The sequence below is a fragment of the Aplidium turbinatum genome, chromosome 1 (assembly GCF_918807975.1).
Source record: "Aplidium turbinatum chromosome 1, kaAplTurb1.1, whole genome shotgun sequence".
NCBI classification, from domain to species: domain Eukaryota; kingdom Metazoa; phylum Chordata; class Ascidiacea; order Aplousobranchia; family Polyclinidae; genus Aplidium; species Aplidium turbinatum.
The window spans coordinates 19876039-19894696 of NC_137472.1; the positions used below are offsets into that span (position 1 = coordinate 19876039).

General features: G+C 35.9%; 1 protein-coding gene across 3 annotated transcripts; it reads right to left on the reverse strand.

Moving 5' to 3' along the window:
- Nucleotides 1-373: 373 nt before the first annotated feature.
- Nucleotides 374-17821, reverse strand: LOC145771644 (uncharacterized). Of its 3 annotated transcripts, XM_082583381.1 has the most exons (22): nt 17715-17821; nt 17493-17582; nt 17070-17180; nt 16589-16681; nt 15733-15870; nt 15224-15433; nt 14252-14419; nt 13563-13853; nt 12896-13039; nt 12448-12654; nt 11621-11722; nt 10635-10796; nt 10354-10390; nt 10181-10281; nt 9818-10021; nt 8786-8995; nt 7995-8198; nt 6883-7011; nt 2431-2461; nt 1871-2031; nt 1280-1460; nt 374-785 (listed from the first exon to the last, which is right to left on the reverse strand). In XM_082583381.1, the coding sequence occupies exons 1-22, from the start codon at nt 17772-17774 to the stop codon at nt 775-777; spliced, it is 3045 nt and encodes a 1014-aa protein (XP_082439507.1). In that variant the 5' UTR covers nt 17775-17821; the 3' UTR covers nt 374-774. The 3 variants fall into 3 exon arrangements, with proteins under 3 accessions (XP_082439507.1, XP_082439499.1, XP_082439514.1); XM_082583373.1 differs by having other exon boundaries at nt 10181-10390; XM_082583388.1 differs by lacking the exon at nt 14252-14419 and having other exon boundaries at nt 10181-10390.
- Between the last annotated feature and the right edge of the window lie 837 nt (nt 17822-18658).

Here is an 18658-nt window from a genome sequence, read left to right on the forward strand (position 1 = left end):
TACATAAAACGTCACAATCCACTTTTGAACAGACAATTGTAGGCTTGCGGCTCGTCTTTCTTGCTCTCTGTATTTTAAAATTAGTTTTTTCGCACCTTGCCTTTCTACCATATCATGTGATCTGTTTAACACCTTTTGATGCAGTTACCTTTGATTCTCGTGGAGCCTATCGTTGAGTTTGAGCTAGTCAGAAGTAGGCTACTGTGCAGTTTTTGTTTTTTCCTGTTTATAGATTTAGTTAACCATTGTATTTTATTCAGATGTAGTTAAGTTGTATGTATATTATTCCTGAAGAAGACATCTTGTGATGTCGAAAACGTTCGATATTTAATTGTTGCGTAGTTTTGTGTTTTTTATAAATATAATAGGCTAATCTTTAATATGTTAAACTTGATAACGTTGCTCGGCTTCGTATGCCTATGGTTCAACAAGACAAACTCTCTACAAAAGCTGTAACTTTGTATTGATACAAATATAGATTTCGCATTCTATTAACATCCGCTTCAGCAGTTTATAATTTAAGCTTCAAATTCTTCATCAATAGATGAAAACAATTTTTGTAAGTAGAAAATAATAAAAAATCAAGTTACGTTGTAAGTTTTATGTGTACAGAACATGACAAGAAACAAGAGAGCAACGTCTTCACAGGACTATTTCATCGTTGCAGCCTACATATAGCCTAACCTAGCAGTTTGATTATATTGTACGGAAAGAAAACGCTCCATAATGACAATGGAGACTGAGCCTGCAGCTTGAATCATAGTTGTACAATCTTCAATCACATTCTAAAACAGAAAAAAAAATGTGTAAAGCGAACTCGGTTCCATACTAAATTATACCACGACAAGTAGCGGTATATAAAATTGGAGGTCTATAGGCTATTATCAGTTTTTATTCGGAAATGTATCTATCTCAAAAAGCTAGTGTTGCTTTTAAACACATAGGTTACAATTCAGAAACTTTCAACGCAGGCGGGCGGTGAACTAATATGAGTTTGATGTATGATATACACTTAATCTTATAGTAGGCTAGGTTTACCAACACGATTATAGGCTCCCTGGCTCTGCAAAATAAGCAATTGAAGTTATGTTTTTTCAAATCTGAAAGTTCAAATTTCTTCGAAATACAGACAAAAAAAACTAAAACTCTTTAACCCAACTTGATTGGACAGTTAGTCTACTGGCTATAGCACTTCAACTACAGCCTATAGCCTAGGTGAGAGCATGCTACTTACAATTATTTTTGTGCTAGTTTTACATCAGAATAATAATTTTCTTACCTTTAACATACAGACAGGCTTTGCTTGTGGCTACACCTTTGTCATTGACAGCTTTGCACATATACTCTCCAACGTCATCAACAAAGCTCTCATTCATGTACAAGGAATACTGGGTGCCTTTGGCCATATATTGGTAGTCCGGGCTGTTTCGTATCAGACGATTTTTAAAATACCAAGTCACCTGGAAATTGAAATTAATATTTAGAAAGGTGCAACGAGTAGGTTACTAGCCTATTTATTTATTGTTGACCACCACAGCAAAAATAATAGGCTACATCCCAAATATAGTAAACGTTTAGAAAAAAGTGAACCTCACAAAACGCGAATCAAGACGTGCAGACCAAAAAATGTGGCCAGAACTCTGAAATCAAACAAATTGGCACGATAGAGCACTTTCAGAAATCATAGTTCTACCTGACAAAGATTGTCATCAACATCGCGTGTATGTTCAATTGTTCATGCCTAGTAGTAAATTTTATGGCCTTATTTCGTGAGTTCTTACTTTCCCTTAGAAACAAAATATCTACCGTACCAGTTTTTCAAGTGCTTGTGACAAAAAGCAACGTTAATTTTAAAACTTTTTCTCATGACCTTCGGATGTGGATTCGCATTTATGTTGGAATCAAATCGAACAGGATCGCCTTCGGTCACTGAAAGATTCCGCAGAGTTTGCACAAAGTAAGGTGCTCCGCTGTAACTTCCTGAAGAGTTGCTTTTTGTGCTTCCGCTGTGCGTAGATTGTGATTCTGCGTCTTTTAAAAAAGTGAACTTATTCACTGCAAGTCAATTTAAGTATTTAAAACAGAAATATTTCAAAAACTAACATGGTCATATACTTAGGCTACTATATTGGCATTTCACTCAAAAACTTGATGAAATATAAACAATATGAAATTCATTCTTGAAAAAAAATAATTAAAATTTACTTTATTCAAATGAAGATAATTAGAACATAATAAATGTTTGAAGCATTCCAATGGGCTAATTTCTTTAAAAAACAGATGTGATCTGATTCTGACGCATAATAGTTTATTTGTTATGATGCTTTCTTGATCAAAGCAAATTAGTAAAGAGATGATAATACAGTAATTTCACATAAGTTATAAACATATTATTGTGAAAACAATGGCGAGCGACAAACATCTTCTCACCTTCATCCTCATTTTCGGAAGATTCTTTTAACTGAAAAAAAAAAACTTTCTTCTTGACATTGAATAGAACATAGGCTACAGTAACAGATGCTTTATGGCTGCTGAGATGAAACATTTAATAACCAATTGAGGCTTTTATTCACTGAAATATAGAAATACAAAACAATAAGAACTAAAGACAAACTGATAGCAATAGGTAACGTAGTAGGCATACAACACAAACTTCTACTATAACATATAGTTTCAAACACAAGACTGCGACGCTCTGGCAAAGCAGTTGAAAGGAAAGAATGCTTGTGGTGCCAGAGGCATCGCGCTTCTTAATCAAGCAGCAGATGGCATAACTACCAAACACAAATTGCAGATGTTGTCAAGACGTAAATACCACATTCTTCCCTCCTTCATCTTCGGAACACCATCTTCGAATAATACAATACCAAATTGACAAAACGATATAATAACAAACAGATACATTTCATACATGATAAATAAATGCATTACCTACAGGCACCTCAAACATCGTATATATTGTGACCATATCTTTCAGGTGGTCTAGTTACTCTAGAACAGGGGTCACCAAACTTTTTTCTCTGAGGGCCGGATTGCTGCGAGATTAACAGCTGCGGGCCGGATGCAGACTGTGAAAAGATATAGGCCTACAACTATTTAGAATCTTCATTGACTTAAATTGAGCACAATAAATAATAAAGTCAGCGGTGGAATAGCAAAGTTGTGATGAAAATCGAAAGGTTGCTGGAAAAGTTATCCCCTGCTGTGATACACTACAGGGCATCGTGCTCTTGATAAAACATTACATCTTTCCAAATTTGGCCTAGGCTGTCCCCATTTGTCGTGGCCTAATGATAAAAACAGAACACCAACATGTAGGCTTCCTGGTGGAAAATTATACAAATTCAACAATCAACATACAACAATGAACTATAAGAACGAACAATTCTAACAAAGAAGTCTCTATTACACAAAAAGTCCTCAACAGTTGTAGTGCAGCTGTTATTTCCGCAGCACGTGGCGGCCGGATGAAATCAGTTCGCGGGCCGTAGTTTGGTGACCTCTGCTCTAGAAGAACGTCTCGGGTGCGTAGAAATGGTTAAGGGAGATTTAGTCATTTCATGATTAGATTCCGAAGAAGTATGAGCATCTGCATCAATATCTGGTGTAAGATTTTGCTGTGTACCTGCGGTTTCTGGTGAAGGGTTCTGTTGTGTACATGGAGGTTCTGATGTAATATTTTGTTGTGTGAGTGAAGTTTGAGAGGGAGATTCAGAAGGAGTAGAAATCATGTTATCATTGTTTGATCCTTTTCTAGGTGTTGGGGCAAGATCGTTGGTTGAGACGGAAGATTCCCGACCATTGGGAAATCGCACATGGGCGAAACTCGGGTTTGCGTCCAATAGCTCGACCTCTTCCACAAGCGGATCGCTTTTATTTCGGACAAAACGTCGGAGTAGGACTGGTCCTGGCTGGATAAGCCAGCTAGGAAGAGATTGACCGAACATACTTCGACGACTAAACCCCAGAAATCGTTCGTGGGGAGTGGTGTTGGTTGCAGTGCATAAGAGAGATCGTACTGCGTGCAGAGCTTCGGGTAGAACTGCCTCCCAGCAGCTCTCAGGCTGGTCATACGTTCTTAAGAGTTTGACAGTTCTCCAAACAGTTTGGTTAATTCTTTCACATTGAGAGTTGCCGGTAGGGTGGTATGGTGTACTCCGACTACTCGCAATTCCTCTGTCTGAAAGATATTGCTTGAGATCTTGAGACATGAATGAAGAGCCTCGGTCGCTGTGGATATACAATGGATGACCAAATAAAGAAAAGAGTTGACCAAGGCATCGAATAACAGTGGGCGAAGTCATGTCTTTACATGCAAATGCGAAAGGATAGCGACTATATTCATCAACAACAATCAACATATACTTATTCCTGCCATCGAGGGGTCCTTTAAAGTCAATGCTAAGTCTTTCCCATGGTCTCATCGATTTAATCAACAATTCGGCTGGTTTACGATAAAATCGAGGTTTTAATTCAGCGCAGACTTTGCAGTGCAAACAAACATATTTGACATCTTCCATAGAAAAAGGCAGATTTTTAGTGCGAATGAAATGGGACAAACGTGTAATGCCAGGGTGCCCAAGTTTTTCATGGATTTTGGTAAGATCGGGCGAGTTAGAAGATAGTGTACACGCTCTGGATAACGCATCTGGAACTAGATTGCTTTTACCGGGTCGATGCAAGATGTCGTAATCGAAATTTCCCAATTCGGCACGCCAGAGCTGGATTTTGTTGTTTTTAATTTTACCTAGTCGTTTTGGGTCAAACATGAAGGAAACGGCCCTTTGATCTGTCAGAAGTGTAAACTTGCGGCCATGTAATAAATGGCTCCACTTTCTAACCGTATCCATGATAGCCGAAGCTTCTTTTTCTACAGTTGAATAGTTTGCTTCGCAACGAGAAAATGTTCTAGAGTGAAAGGCAACAGGTTGCCCTCCCTGATTTAAGGTGGCAGCTAAGGTATGCTCCGAAGCGTCGCACTCCACTACAAATGGAATTCCTTCTTTGACACTGGTGAGGCAAGCAGATGCAAGACCCTCACGTAAAGTTTCGAAGCTTTTAATAGCGTCAGAGGGTAGAGGAAAAGAAGATGATAGATTGGATTGTACTAAAGGTCTAACCTTTTCAGAGAAATCAGGTACCCATTTGGCATAGTAAAAAAACATTCCCAAAACCCGTTGTAATTCTGGTTTAGATTTCGGCAAGGTAAGTTCGAGCAAGGGTTTAAGGCGTTCGGGGTCAGGTTTGATTTTACGGTGTGAAAGTCTATAACCCAGTAAGTCAATCTCATTACGAGCAAAAACACATTTCGATTCATTAAAAGTTAAGCCCTCGGCTTTAGCTGCAGCAAACAAGGCGTTTAATTTCGCGTCATGATCTGCTCGATCATTGCCACACACAGTTATATTATCAAGATAGGCATAGGTGTCAGTCAAATTATGCTTTTCGATCAGTTTGTCAACAATTCGTTGAAAAAACGACACACCGTTAGTAATACCAAATGGTAAACGCGTGAATTGAAATAATTTTCCTTCGGCTTCAAAAGCCGTAAATGGGCGGTCAGCAGGACAAAGCGAAATTTGATAATAAGCGGATTTTAAATCTAAAGTGCTAAACACAGATCCTTCTGCGATTTTCGCAATTTGATCACTTATTTTAGGAAGCGGATAAGCATCAAGTAACGTAAATCTATTTATAGTTTGCGAATAGTCAACAACCATTCTTGGTTTATGTCGTCCATCTCTTGCAACCAGCACTTGCGCTCGCCAAGGTGAATAAGAAGGTTCGATAATTTTCTCGGACAAAAGTTTGCTTACCTCCTCCCGGATGAATTTACGATCTTCTTGATTGAAATTCCGAGACTTAGTAGCGATGGGCTTGGAGTTAGGTTCCAAACTTTGGAATAAACGAGGAGATTCCATGGTTGAGGCAGATACTCCGCAGTAAGAGTCTCCGATCACTAACTTTCTTTGTGATCCATCAAGCTTGAACACAACTTCTTCATGCTGGTTTAGAAAACCTTGACCTAGTATGATGTCGGCACAAAGTTTTGGTACTACTCCAAAGACGACGTTGGCATACTTTCTCTCTTGAAGTTTGACGTCAGTACACACTTTCCCCAGCACTTGTGCAGTGAGTTGGTCCGAAGCCATTGAAACTTTAGATGGCTTGCCTTGAGGTTGCAGTTTAATAAATTTTGCAGCTTTGGCACTCATGAAGTTGTCGGATGCACCTGTGTCCAGCAAGCAATCGAAATCCACCCCTTTAATTTGTGTACGTAGTGTGGTTTTGTTTAAGCATTCTGGGACTGTACCAAGAACAGAATACAAGTGAGATTTTTCAGCTTTATCATGGGCTGTGTTGTCATCGTCAAGTGGGGACTTCTGGCCTGCAAATGGTATTGCAGCTGCTTTCCGAAGGTTGTTTTGGCAAACACGTTGAAAATGACCGATCTTGCCACAAGCATTGCAAAGCTTGTCTTTCGCTGGACAGAAGTATCTGCCACCGGTATGGAGATTACCTCATTAGGTTATAGAAAGAAATAAAAATTCAAAAGTTGGCTACAGAAAAAGACTATTTACCAGGCATTTCTTGATTACAGAATAATTCTTACGTTCTTCTGGTAATTGCAGACTAGGCTACATTTGCCTACCGTTACCCACATTTGCCTACCACTAAAAAAATTCAAAGCAAGCTATGGGTACCTATACGAAAGGCTAAACAACATCCGCTGTCAAGTGATGAATCTTATATATTTTCCGATGTGATTTGTTCATATGGGTCAAATTTGCAAAAATATTGAAATCATACGTGATTTGGTGTGTAATTGCTTAATGTTAGCTTAGTGTGAAAGTATCCGAATACGAAATGTCATCGGCTTACCGCTTCATTGTCTTCTTGATCGCTGTAGCTTCCATCTCCGCTTTCACTTTCCTCTTCATCATCATAGCTTTCGTCATCCGAAAAAGATTCGGTTTCAGCGTTTTCTATCTGCTTTTTGAGCAATTCAATCTGCAAGTTGAACTAAAACATCAGCTCTTGCAATCGGACTCGAGTTTTAAAACTAGATTGGGCGTATACTTAGAAGCTTTGGTTTAACTTCAAGTTAGCATCACCAAATACTACTGCAAAAAAGGTAAGGTGAGTCCCATACTTGATCCAAGCATCCGGGGATGAGGAGATAACGTTCTCATTGTACTAAGCCTTAAATACGACTATACAATCATGGTTTAACACAAAGTATTGTACATATGATAATGCAATATAAAACATTGTCAAAGTTTAGTAATTGTTATAATTAGGCTACGTTGTTAGTGTGCAATGCTTACAAAAAAAAATCTTTGCCTTTACAGTATTAACAAAAGCAAAATTTAAGTGAAAAGTGCGTGGGGTAGCTAACGTACAGTTCCCATCAAAAGCAGTGTGCGACAAAAACGCTTAGCCTATATTTCCTCTTAATCTTCAACCTGGTTATTTGTCACCCCAGAGCCATTGCTCTGCTTGTCTCACTTAATAGATCGATAAAATCCCACCAACATTTTTCATTTCATTAAAAATTTGAAGACTCATATAATTAATTTGACACGTCAAAGTAGCTCAAAAGAATAGAAAAAAAAGAAAGAACTTTCTATAGCCAACCTTAAGTTTGTATGAAAATAAAGATTCTGTGACTGTTATAACTTATAGCGAGAGACACCGGAGTCTCAAGAGAGGCTATTTTTCAATTAAAACAATATATGCAACTATAAATAAAAAGATTTTATGCCGCCTATAAACTGCATTTTTTTTTTTCTTTAAAGCCATAGTCACTGCAAAGATGCTCCAAGATCTTGCTTTAATTTAACAACAATTCCAATAAAACTTAAATTAAAAATCGTGAATCTTTGAGTTATCAAAGTTAAAATACATGAAGCTTACAATTGAAAAAATGAAAGAAGAAGTGTTACTCATTATTGCTAAGCATACTGCAGCCAAGCTTGTTTATTGTACTGTACCTGTCTTTGCTTAGCTAAAAATATTTCCTGCTGTTCCACTGTCATTCGTGTGAATTTTGTTTCTTCTATTCTCTTTCTTTCTGCGTCTTCTTGTGCTCTCATAACAGCTTCCATTTTTCCACGAATGTCCATCTTTTTAATTGATCTGTGGTCCAGTGTTGTTCGATCGTGCTTGGAATTATCTTCGTCTGATTCACAGTCAGGCTGTAATTACAATAGTTACAAATGTTATTTCATTTCCGTGACAACAGCAGATCCAAGGAGAACACGTAGTCACGTGATTCAGCATAAAAATACGATGCGTTTTTAAATGGTCGGGCTTGTTTTTGTCCAATGTGTTAGCTTCGTCTTGTAGATACATATAAATCTTATCCATTTAACTTGCGTTTTTTTGACTAGGCAAATGATTACAATACTTTCTAACTACAGTCGCCTATGCAGCACTTTTGGCATCCCTTGCTATCGAATTCAAGCTCTGCATTTCGGATTTGCCTCAATAGAAAAGGATGTGTTGCTGTTCACTTTTCCTCTCAGTTTGGACCCTAATGAGGTTGCAGCTCACTTGCAGTTGCAGCTGGACGTAATTGAGTTTTACTGGAACGCCGAATGCAACTGCCGACAGCAATATCTTTCTCTGGTGCCATTACCAGCAGCTGATAAAAAAATAAATTTTCGGAAAAGCGAACGTTTGCAAAGAAAATGTTGTTTTGCTCAATGTATTTGTGTAAGTAAATATTCCCAGTTATGAACTTTAAAACTTTCAATCAATTTAAAAATGTAATGGAACTTACCATATCTCGTGAGCTTTTTGCAAACATTTTTCTTTCTTCTTCTAATTGTTGAGCTTTTTCTTTTTGTAGCCTAGCTCTCTCTTCCTCCCTTCTTTCCTTTTCAATAAGATCGAACTTCGTGAAGGAAGATGCAAGACGTTTAGGTCGAGGAGCTTTCTTGTCTGACATCATCAATTCTTTAGATGCACTGGTGATATCATCGTCACTGTCCTAAAATATAAAAAATTATATAACAATTGGTTTTTTACAGTATCCGAGCGTAACAAATTGCTATCTAATTTCAACAAGAAGGTTAAAAATGATAAGATTGAAATGACAACAATTTCCAATTATCCAACGATATCCACTATTGGATATCGTTGGATAATTGGAAATTGTGATAATCCAATAGTGGAAGTTATAATAGAATTTTACAAAACTATAAGTAAGAGAAGTACTGCGTAATTTTTAAAAGGTTAAACTTAAAATGCCTTTCATGCTGTAATTTTTTCTGATAATCAATCTACCCACACAAAGAAGTCAACTCCAGACTAAGCGACAAACAGTTCATCACATCACGTAAAGATGGAAGCTGTGTTGGTTCGATCATTTTTTTCACGTGCAAATGTGAATCCAACGAACATGGTTTTCCCATTGTTCTGGCACCTTGCATTTCTCTCTCACTTCGCTTTGTCAACTTGGAACATACTATTTTGTAACGTTCACGGTAACGTACTTCCGTATCACAAAGTGTTTTTCTTAAAAATTTGATTTAAACGTGTTGCTCACGTCACCACAACGTTGGTCCAGTTACGAAGGATGAGGAGACTTTGATTGATTGACACCAATCCGTTTACGCAGTAAGGAGTAATGAATTTCTAGTTTGTTTGTGTTGCTTCTGGTAAAAAGTGGCATTCGGTGCCGCTGAATGAGAAGCTCTACTGAAAAAGCAATACTTGGGTAACTGCATAAGCGCAGAATTGAGCCAACGTTATTTATTCTTTTTCAGTTAAAATGAAGAAGACAATTTATTTAATCTGCACTTTAACGTACTTCGTATCCTTCTTTCTGTTTTTCAAACATTTTCAATTCGTCTTCCAACGTCTTTATTCTTTGCTGCTGTGTCTTAAATCGTTCCTTTTCCATTCGCTCTCGTTCAAGCATGTCAAAATTTGTTAAATTAACTGGAAGGCGATTTGGTTTATTAGTAGAGCTGCTGACATCTTCTTCATTATCATCTGGTTCGTCTTCAGTGGTCTATAAATTGTAGTGAAAGTATCAGAAACAATGTGTACTTTGTCTAAAGTAAGATAAAATTAAATAATTTTATTGTTATTTAATAAAATTAGTTTGTACACTGTGCAGTAGCTCGCTCATGCATTTTCATTTCTACGCTAAGCATTATAAACTAAGCACCATCTTTTCTCTGGCTTCTTTGAATAATCTTTTCTCCTCCTCTAATTTTCTAGCTTTGTCTTCGTGGAGCTTGTTATTCTCTTCTTGTAATCTTCTTCTTTCTAAAACATCAAATTCAGTGAACGATTTATCCAACCGTCGGGGTTTTCTTGTTTTCTTCACTTTTGTTTCACCTTTGATTTCATCGTGGCTTTCTTCTTTCTCCATTTTCTGGAATAACAACAAAGCAGTTATAAAATTTTATATCGGAGAGGGGCCTAAGATTAGGCGTGGCTTTAATAATTAAAAAAGCTTCTCTAGTGAGTACCTTCCTTAAAATCTTTGGAACAGCCTGGCTTATGACAGGCTTCAGTATCTTTTACGTTTACAGAACAGCTGCTCAAAAATGTTGTTTTTTTGGCATCGTGCGAACGTTTTTTTGATCAGACCAGAAACTGCATCACAAAACATTTACTTGTAGTTTTAATTTTTCCTCTTCCATTAACTTTCTTTCTTCAACCATCAGACGGTCCCTTTCATCTCGGATTCTTTTTCTTTCTTCGTCGAATTTTTGTTCCGTCATAATGTCGAATTTGGTTCTTGAATAATCTAAACGGCCTGGCTCTGTATGTTTCTCCTGGTATATTTAAAATTATTTGCAACAATTAGAATGATAAGAAAAGAGTTACTTATTTGCCATATTTCCACAAGACAACATAGCGCTATTTGACTTTGTCGTTTCTTCGTTTACAAATGTCTTCGAGCTATTACCCAACTGAGCTATAGGGAAAATAAAAATACAGTCGATCTGATGCTGTCATAAGCCTAGTGTTGTCGTCGGGTTCTGCACGTGCCGAGGCATCGTCCATTACAAACGCTCTTCCCAATCAATGAGTCAAAGCTCACTGATGGGTCAGGAGTCTATTAAAAGTGGACCGCAAGCCATCTTAACAATTTCCGATAGCTAACTAAAACATCTTTTGAATTAAGAAAGTAAATACATTTGTTTATTGAAAATCAACATTCTATAAATTCTCCATTGATTACTCCGTGAAATGGTAAATGTGCCTATGCATTGTGCGAGTGTGTTCTTTATGGTTTTGATGACCTTTACATTTTGAACTGATATGTCAATTCTGTCGCATAGAAAGCGGTTCTTTCCATTTTCTTTGAAACTTGAAAATAAACTCACTGAGCTTTCTAAAAACAGCAGTCCCAAATTTCAATATCAAGGAACAGTCATACTTTAATCTAGATTTATGTCAATAAAAGAACATTCTTCATTGTCAGAGGGTGTCATTAAATTGATTTTGCCTTGTACCACCATGCACATTCTATCAATTTCCTATGACGTTTTATTGAATTACATTATCCTTCTCACCATGTAATTACGTGCAACAGGCAGATAGACCTAAACCGATAGGCCTTCTCCCAATATGAACAAAAAAATGCTCTGCTCACTTCGTCTTTGTCGTCGTCAGACTCGCTTGATAGTCCTTCTTTTTGTTGCTTAGCAAGTTCAAAGAGCCGTTTTTCTTCTTCGAGCAACAAATTTCGCTTTTCCTAATTGAAAACATATTTTAGGTGCATCATGGTAAAACACATGAAAACATGCTGCTGCAACAACTAAACATGTGAAACAAAAAACCTTATCAGTCTGCTTGGTTTCAATCAATCATTTTAACTGAGGCTTTTGTGGTAATCGATGGAGGTAGCCCTTTGTAATTCTGAAGGTTTTTTGGCAGATTAAATTAACGTTATATTATAATATTTAATATCTTTTCAGGTATTACTGATTTATTGCTTATGCATATTTTCCCGGACCTTCTGATGATCCCTCATTTAGGGTGACACAGGCTGTAGAGGTTTTAGAAAGTAATCACTATATTTGATGTAATTTGCTCTGCTTGGCTTTTTTTTGGCATTGAGCACTTTTTGTAGTATTGACAGTATTTATTGTGTAATTTCACCTAAATAAGCTTATTCTAATAAAAATATCATGTTCAAATTCTTTAAAAAGCAACTAAAAAATTGAATGTCAATCTATAAAACAAATTTGAAGTTGACAAGGAAAAAGAAGTGTTTACAGGTCATATGAGATGAACACAATCATTCAATGTACTGTATAGCACGAAGATTAGATACTTTATTAAAATTAGTATAGTGGAAGACAAGGAAAAGAATGTAATCTTTTACGGTAGCCTAGTGATCATAATCCTAAGTTTTTTTTGTTCAAACATGTTATTAAACATGTTGGTACAAGTATTTAGTCTATATATGTAGCCTACCTGAATGTCACGCCTTTCTTTGTCCATTCGTTCTTTCTCCAAAACATCAAACTTTAACCTGGACCTGTCAAGTTTGCTGGGTCTTCTTTCAACTTTGTTTCGTTTTTTATTTCTTACAATTTTAGCATCAGAAGTATCATCACCATCTGTTGAGTCTTGGCCTCCTTCTGATTCTTCGTCACTTGACTTTTCGTCGGTTCTCTTATCCTAGTCAGTTGAATGAAGATTGATTTATTTTGACTACAATTCAAATCAAATAGGATAACAGTTTAAAATCATCTAGCCTACTGCACGTCATCTAATTTGAAAGCTAAACTATAAGTGAATAACTGCCATAATGAAGGATTGATGCACATTTTAAACATATCCGTTCAATGAAGATATGTTCACCAAGATTTATCGGAAACAAACAATAAAAATATTCTTTTTACAACTTTTAGTGAATCACCTTTAATTTCCTAAAATGTGCTTTCTCCTCTTCTAAAAGTTTAGCTCTTTCTTCCCACAGTTTTGTTCTTTGCTCTTCAAATCTCTGCTGGGTGACCAAGTCAAATCTGGTTAAAGAATCATCCAGCTTTCCAGGTTTCTTATCCTTTAAACGACAAATTTCCATGAAAGCTTGCTTTAAATCTTCAAATAAATAGTCTACAACATGACTTTCAGAAAATACTTGTGCGACATTGCTGTTGGTTTTCGAAAAGATATCTCAACATGCTCGAAGGTGAACTTGAAATTATTTTCTAATCGTCAGTCACGAGGCATAAGGCTGTTACGTCAAACATAGATCCTATGTACTGCATTGCAAAAAGTAAAGCGTTATGCATGCGACAGCAGCCAAGGGTTGTTCCATTTCTTTTTTTCTTTCTTACACAATAGCTTTATTTCTTAAAGAAGACATTTTTCTTTTGATGTCAACGCCTTAAATATGTGAAAAAATATTGTTTTTTGTTTAGCATCTAGAACAAATAGAAGCAATGTAACCAAACGAGATTTCAAGAACATTATACGTCTGCACATATATTGTACCTAATGTACCATACATTTTTTCTACTAAAAATGTTATCTTTAAACTGTTTTAAACAGTAGACCCACGAAAACGGTTAAAAATCTATTACCTCAATTTTATCATTGTTTACAATTTGCTTTATTTCTGATTCATTCATTTCTTCCTGTTGTTTTCTTGATTCCTCAAATAATTTCCTTTCTTCTTCTAACAGCGCTTTTCGTCTTGCTTGCAACCTTTTTCGTTCTTTCTCCATTCTTTGCTTTTCAAGAACATCAAATTGTGTGAAAGATGAAGATAAACGGGAAGGTTTTGTTTTTATTTTCTCAGTGCTGCTTGTACTGGAAGATGCTAGTGAAGCTGCGCTGTTCGTCGTGTCATTGCTTTCTTGGGAGCTGGAAGCCTGTGGAAAAACATTGCTTCTTGCAGTATCAAAAATTGGAATTTATTGTGTATATGCAGTAATTGGTTAATTCCATTAATGTTTGCTATGTGCAGTATTCGGACTTCAGGGTAATCATCTTGTTTAGTATTTCAGGGAGGACTTTCAAGTTTTTAAAAACATTTCAATCAATCAGTAAAAAGCAATTTTTATTTTTTCATTTCATGTAATTTGCAATCAACAAAATTAATACAAATAGTTTTCAATTTTTGAAATAAATTGAACAAGTTTATGATAAGTTGTTTGATATAATTATTCATATTTCTACTTTTTGCTACATGAAACAACTAATAATATAAATTTAAAAAAGCACAAAATAACATAGGTGTAGTGAAAATAATATCTAAACCGAAACTAACTAGTTTAGCAAGTCGAAACTGTTGCTTTTCTTCCTCTAGTTTTTGTCTTCTTTCTTCTTCTACAAGGTGGCGTTGTTGCTCTTCTTGCTCCCGAAGAATATCAATTAAATTTGTCTTTAATTTTCCTGGAGTTTTGGCTTGGGGAGATTTAATTTTTGACTCATTGTTCTTTTGAAAAAAAAGATAGCAGCTTGTTTTCCGATATCGGTAGCATTGAAATTATTTATGCCAGAAACATGTTCGGCGTTCGGTATTTTTCAAAATCTTGTCAGTGGTGAAAGTCAGCTTTGTCTTCAAAGCTGGGAACAACTTAGGCCTATTTATCATTTTGTGGTCGTCAAACCAAAGTTTTTAAAAAATGGAAGTATTATGCTACCTTGAACACGTATGAATAAATCCAGTGATGTACGCGTATACAAAAATATTGACGCCGTCAGCGTAAACGAAAACGTTAGACGTTATGCGTCAAAGTGACTTGTAAAAAAAGTTGGCGGCGTCAGCGTCAGCGCATACACTAGCGTAAACTCGTTTTGTTTGCTAGGTGCCAAACATTCACACGGTATAAACCACTCGAAACAAACAAGTTTTATTTTGAATTTCCACGAAGAAACACAAGCATCTGAAAGTGTTCATCTGACATTTTGCTGCGTTTTGGTTTCAATATGTCTTTGCCCATTGAAAACATTCTTTCAACTGCTGCGCTGGAAGGTATTGGCGTGTTGTAGCGAAAAAAAGATATTAAAAAGTATACGTTGACGCTATGCGCTAAAAAAACGCGAAAACTTTACGGCGTAGCCTCAAGCGACAACTATCCAAAAAATGTGGCCGTAAGCGTTAGCGTAAACAAAAAGTCTACGCCCCAAGTCTACGGCGTAGAATTTGCGGCGTATACGTACATCTCTGAATAAACCTACTCACCCATTGGGATGCTTGATAAGGCATACATAGTTATATATACTGTAGCCTACTTACCTCTTTTTCTTCCTCTTCTTCCTGTGCACGATGGAGTTCTTTCATTGCTTTCAATTCTGAAGATAACTTTATTTGCTTTTCCAATTCAATTTTCTTTTTTTCATGTTCTTTTCTTCTTTTATCAGATTCTTCAAAACTACTTTTCAGCTTTCCCGGAACTTTCACAGGTTTGATAGTTTCCACTGATTCATCATCATCTTCAAGAAAGCCCTATTTGTGAAAAATGTTTCCATGAACGTGTAACGTGTATGCTTGGTTGAAACGATACAATGCAGTTTTGAGCATGAAACAGATGCACTCCTGCAATACTGTTTTCCATCACTTAAAGATTTTCGCTCAAGATTATGATTGTCATTGTATATTTTTTCTAAATATTCGTGACCTCTGCACCAAGTTGCTGATGTTTATCAAGCTACTAGACAAGCGAACGTTGAACTATTGGTCTGCGTCTTGTATGGCAGCATATTTTTATGAGAAAATAAAGAGTTGAATAAAAGTAATTCTCTTACCTGCTGTTTTTTCTTGGCAAGTTCAATCTGAATTCTTTTCTTTTCAATTAAATCCCTGGTTGTCCTCCGCTCCCTTTCATGTAAAAGTTTGTTTTCTTCTTCTTCCTTCTTTTTTCTTTCCAGTGCTTCAAATTTTCCCTAAAATATTAACGAGTCGTACTTAGCGTCGTAAATAAGTGAATGGTACTAATGTGTGGGCCAACACACCCACTTTCAGAGTCCTAATGTTTATGTTCATAAAAATTGCAGGGGCAATCAAAGCATATACGCTATTTTACAATTTAAATTGTTTATCACATGACATGAGTAGTTTGCAAAGAATTGATGAAATGCCCAAGAAATTAGTTCATTTACTTTTCATCTGATCAACATCTGTAACTGTACAAATATCAACATTCAACACAACGCTGTGATGATTTGAGTTGAAGGGAAGAAAACATCTCGCTGCTACTGCATAATGTCATTATTGCATGCTCCCTGCATCAATTGCGAAGGCTATGAAAGAGTAATTTAGCCTATTAGTATTACTGCATTCTAGAAAGAGTGAAGAAGGTAAAACAAAAACTATTCAAATTTGGCAAACGGACACATCTATGGTAGTTTCATATTTGTTCAAAATCTTAAAGTTTATTAACTAAGTGGTCGTGGTATATTTATTATACAACTAAGTCAGAATAGCCTTGCTGTATCCATGCAATTTTTCGGAAGCTAGCATGTCGTAACAAATTTTGCTTAATTTGTGCATATTTTGCAGATATTTGCACATATTTTTGCACATATTTTGCACATATTTTGCAATTTGTGCATATTTTGCAGAATTTCAAGACTTTCAAGACTTCAAATCAAACCTGATTACCTTGACGGTCCCTGAGAGCTTTGGGACATAAGTCTTTTCATCTTTTTTAGCAATTGCTTGAACAGAAGAAGTGTCTTCCAAGAGAGCATCTAACTGTATTGACAAGCATCACGTATTGAGTATTTGAAAATGTTATCTTTTGTTTGACTTCCGATATATCTACTTTAAATCTACCCTAAATGAAATACACAATATTTTATCATCAATAAATTCAAAATATCACCTGAATGTTTTTCTCAATTCCATGATACCGGTGTTCTAACAACAAATAAAATATTACTGGTATATTCAAGTCTGAGTGCTGTTTTTTAAACCAGGCGTAGTATAAATGTGATCCTTGCTCATATACATCTACATTTTTTGTGTGTTATCCAAATAATTAGTCTTATAAAGGTTGCATACCATGGCTTAATCTTCACAGGACGTTGTTCTACCAAAGCAATGTCTTATTTCAAAGAGATTAGTGAAAAAGGTAGCCTACCTCTGCTTGAAACTTGGCCATCTCCCTATCTTTCTTTTCTTTGGCACTCTTACGCTCTTTTTCTCCTTTTTCTCTCTTCTTTTTCTTAGATTCCTTTTCTCCAAGTGCGCTCTACAGGAAATAACATCTTCAGGAAGGTGTAGTTTTGTACAAAAGAATTTCAAAGGAATTAGGTTATTCTTGTCATTCGCTTTTTCTGGCTACATAGGGCAAAATACTACAGTAGATTACCAAAAAATACAAGCCGGAATCTGTGCAAAACTTTAAAGACTTTGCTCAAGCGGCATTCACAAAGGCTACTGAAGAAATGAAGTGATAGAAATATTGAAACTTTGACATATAGCCAATTTTGTAATATGTTCACAATAAATTAAATCACTCTCACTTGACAATATTTACTTGATAATATCTGATTCAACAAACCTGAAACTTATCCAGCAACTTTCCCTCTCCCAGTGATGACACTAAGCGAATTGGCCTTCGTTTTGTTCCATTTCCAGTTGCCTGTTGAGGCTTCATTAAAAATAGTTCATTAAAACAACAGAATTGAAACACAAAAACAATCGCAATAAAGTTAATGTTATTATTACCGTATTATGTATTTTTGTTGCTGTATTAATATTTACTTTAACTTATGCTACTAACCCGTCTTTTCCGTTTCGATTGCATTTCCACTAATTGTTCTTCTTGTTTAACAGAAGACATGATTTATATAGTTTGCTTTTCAGGTATATCAGATGCATTAAATTAACTAGAACAAAATGTAAGTTTATGAAATAGCAATGAAAGATTTCAATTATTTTTGATCAAGAAAAAATGGCAACTGTAGACTACTAGCCTAACAGGAAAACAAGTCCCACAAATTATATGTTTTTGGCTAAAACTGTACATCTAGTAAAACAATTCATTGAAATATGTATCAATTGCAAATTTGAGCTTCTGCTGTCTTCTCCTGTTTCAGTACCAACATTGGTTGTTTGAACTGCCAGCACGCCAACTGCTACCGCATCAACCCAAGCCGTGAAACCCAGTATGAATGGTTTGAAACGGACCACGTTGTATAGTCACAAACAACCAACCAGATTCCACTACCGGCCCTAGAGCACAAGACCAAATTCTGACTTGGCCTTTGCTGGCGTCGATATTTTTCTGCTAGAAAGAGACGTGCTTTTGAAATTATTTCGGTAAAAACTCTTTTAAAACTTTTCTCTTACAGCTTTATTCCAGCTCCGCCATTTGCGGCTCCGGACCAAGGTAGGCTACACCGCTGAAACAGTTGATCTGCTAAAGAGCAGATTGGAATTTGATACAACCTGTTGTCCTACGAGTCTACTGCATTGTATAGTATTGCCTATATAAAAAGCATACAGCTACAGCATCACATTAAATTGACAAATTCAAATTCTTTCAAATCAAATTTAATAAATTTGAATATTTTTAAAATGAATTTAATATGAATTTTGAAATGAATGAATTTAATAAATTTTCAATTCAAATTCAAATTTAAAAAATTCAATACATTTTGAATTTACCAGTTTTAGTGTGATACGCATACAGTATACTTTTTTGATTATTTTGTCACGCTATGC

Excerpts from the sequence above, each read along its gene's own strand:
- LOC145771644 (XM_082583373.1), bottom strand. The coding sequence starts at position 17,774 with ATGTCTTCTGTTAAACAAGAAGAACAATTAGTGGAAATGCAATCGAAA. Across the intron at positions 10,022-10,180 it reads AAGAAGCCAGAGAAAAGATG|ACCACTGAAGACGAACCAGA; the intron begins GTGCTTAGTTTA and ends TACAATTTATAG. Across the intron at positions 2,462-6,882 it reads ATCAAGAAGACAATGAAGCG|TTAAAAGAATCTTCCGAAAA; the intron begins GTAAGCCGATGA and ends TTTTTTTTTCAG.